This window comes from Tursiops truncatus, chromosome 1 (assembly GCF_011762595.2).
Source record: "Tursiops truncatus isolate mTurTru1 chromosome 1, mTurTru1.mat.Y, whole genome shotgun sequence".
NCBI classification, from domain to species: Eukaryota; Metazoa; Chordata; class Mammalia; order Artiodactyla; family Delphinidae; genus Tursiops; species Tursiops truncatus.
This window is the reverse complement of record NC_047034.1, coordinates 82836637-82839096: the sequence shown is the minus strand read 5'-3', so window position 1 is coordinate 82839096 and position 2460 is coordinate 82836637. Positions and strand designations below refer to the sequence as shown.

At 37.3% G+C, this 2460-nt stretch overlaps 1 protein-coding gene across 1 annotated transcript; it reads left to right on the top strand.

The window, feature by feature from the left end:
* Positions 1–626: 626 nt before the first annotated feature.
* On the top strand, positions 627–1486 carry TSHB (thyroid stimulating hormone subunit beta). Its single transcript, XM_033861410.1, has 2 exons — positions 627–788; positions 1232–1486. Exons 1-2 carry the CDS (start codon positions 627–629, stop codon positions 1484–1486), a joined length of 417 nt encoding a protein of 138 aa, XP_033717301.1.
* Positions 1487–2460: the final 974 nt, after the last annotated feature.

The window sequence follows — 2460 nt, the reverse complement described above, 5'->3', positions numbered from 1 at the left end:
TAGCTGACCTTTAGCCTTGTCTTTCTTGACAGGCATTGGGTAGAATCATATGCAAGACTGTTTGCATTGAGCTGGTACTGAAGTTTGATTATGCACTTCCTTGATTTCTTTGCCTTTTCTTATTATGACCAGTTTGTTGGCCTTTTAAGCTATTGAATCAAAGTTTTTAGAAAAGCACATTTCTGGGAAAGCCCTTACTGAAGCCTGTTAACTCACTTCTTATAATGATAAAGGCAGGTATTTTGATTGTTTCCATTGAATGAATTATTTTGTACTTAGTTGACATACGTGTCCCTGCCACTTTTCTGTTATAGTGTTTCAGGCTTGCCATTTCACTGCCCAGTGGAGCTAAGTGGCACCTGCAAACAGGACTTTCACTATGTGAGCTCTGTCACTGTGGGGTATGTGGATCATAGCCACATCTAAATACATAAAGAAAGGTTACTGAGAGTATTAACTATGTAAAAACACCTAATATAGGGCCTAGGACAAAGAAGACATTCAATAAATACATATATTTACACACACACACACATACACACACATTATAGCTCTTTCTGAATGTCCCTTCTGAATGTCCTAAAGGATACATGTAATAGATTCTTTAATTTTATCTTTGATTTAGCATGACTGCTATCTTCCTGATGTCCATGCTTTTTGGCCTTGCATGTGGGCAAGCAATGGCTCTTTGTATTCCAACTGAGTATATGATGCATGTCGAAAGGAAAGAGTGTGCTTACTGCCTAACCATCAACACTACCATCTGTGCTGGATATTGTATGACACGGGTATGTAGTTCATTTCACTTCTTTTAGCTGAAAATTAGATAAACCTAGACTCAGTCCATTTCTATCCAGAGAGAAAATGAGATAAAACACAACCTCATTTCCAAAATCTAACAGTTATTGGCTCTGTAGAGGTAGAGTACACAGGTTACAGTACCTACTCAGCACAGTGGATACAGATAATTTTATAACAGTTTTACTTCCAAAATTTATTTAAAACTTATCTTGTTCTCATGATATAAGGTAAAAGAGGGGGTGTCACTTTTGTCTCTATGGGATTTAGTGTGGATATGTTGAGTTAGTACCGGGGAATGGAACTAAGGAATCCTCCTCCAGTCCTGTTTGTGACAAAGGAATATAAGTGAATTGATTTTTATCTGTTTCCATTATCTATATACTTTCTAAAGTCCTATCACAGTATGCTCCTTTTTTAATTCTTTCCTCAGGACTTCAATGGCAAGCTGTTTCTTCCCAAATATGCTCTGTCCCAGGATGTTTGTACATATAGAGACTTCATGTACAAGACTGTAGAAATACCAGGATGCCCACGCCATGTTACTCCTTATTTCTCCTACCCTGTAGCTATAAGCTGTAAGTGTGGCAAGTGTAATACTGACTATAGTGATTGTATACATGAAGCCATCAAAACAAACTACTGTACCAAACCTCAGAAGTCCTATGTGGTGGGATTTTCTATCTAACTTCAATTGTGATGTAATTTGCAATTTGGTTAAATGTGTTTACCTGGAATAAAACTAATAAAATATCGATATATTTCACAACACCATGTGTACGTTTGAGTACTATTTCATCCATACCCATACCCATTCATGCATTAGCGAGCTTAAGGGCTTTAGAAGAGAAGGTGAGTGAAAGAGCATTTCCAGCTCATATGAAGGATGGTTTCCACATGAAAGGGCAGAGTGCAGGTAAAATGGAGAACAGGAACATGAAATACTAATGAAAGACAGCGTTAATCAGGCTGTCTTAACAGAGGGCCACGAGGTTTGTCTTGACATAGAAAATGAATATGGGAAAGCTACAGAGTAATGTGGTCAACGGCTGAAGGAACAAACGGTGTCAGCGTACTGGAGACACCTACTTCCAAAGGCTGAAACGGGGCTGGAGTAGAGAGAGAGAGTAAGGAATATATGAAATTTGCAATATACTACTTTATCCTGTCATTCAAATACACAAGATAAAACTTCACCAAAACTCAGTAAACAGTATATTTTAATCTATTTAATTTAATTACTCTGGTGGGCCTACTGACTTATGAAAGTTATACTCCAAAAGCCTAGAAAAGAGGCCACGATCATTTTACATGTAGAAGTCTAAATCCTTTGTAGTCTTTAAGGTAATTTGAGACACTTTCCAGCAACTTATGCTGTTTTGGCTTTCGATGTCATGAAAAACTAGTATGATTATGAAAGATTTTAGGAATAGTGGTAGAGTGCTAAGGGATCTAACAGAGAGGAATCATCCTAAATTCTAACCTAAACCTTCAATAGTTAAACACTGTTTTCCAGTAAATGTGCTTAGAGAGTGGTTTATTTTTCTCTTCCTTCCTTAGGTACTCTTTCATTTGAGTTTGGTTTCAATAGCTGCGTGAAGTGAGACAGACCTAGTGTCCTGCAGACTTGACCTCATAAAAGATGACTTATCCTATATTTTT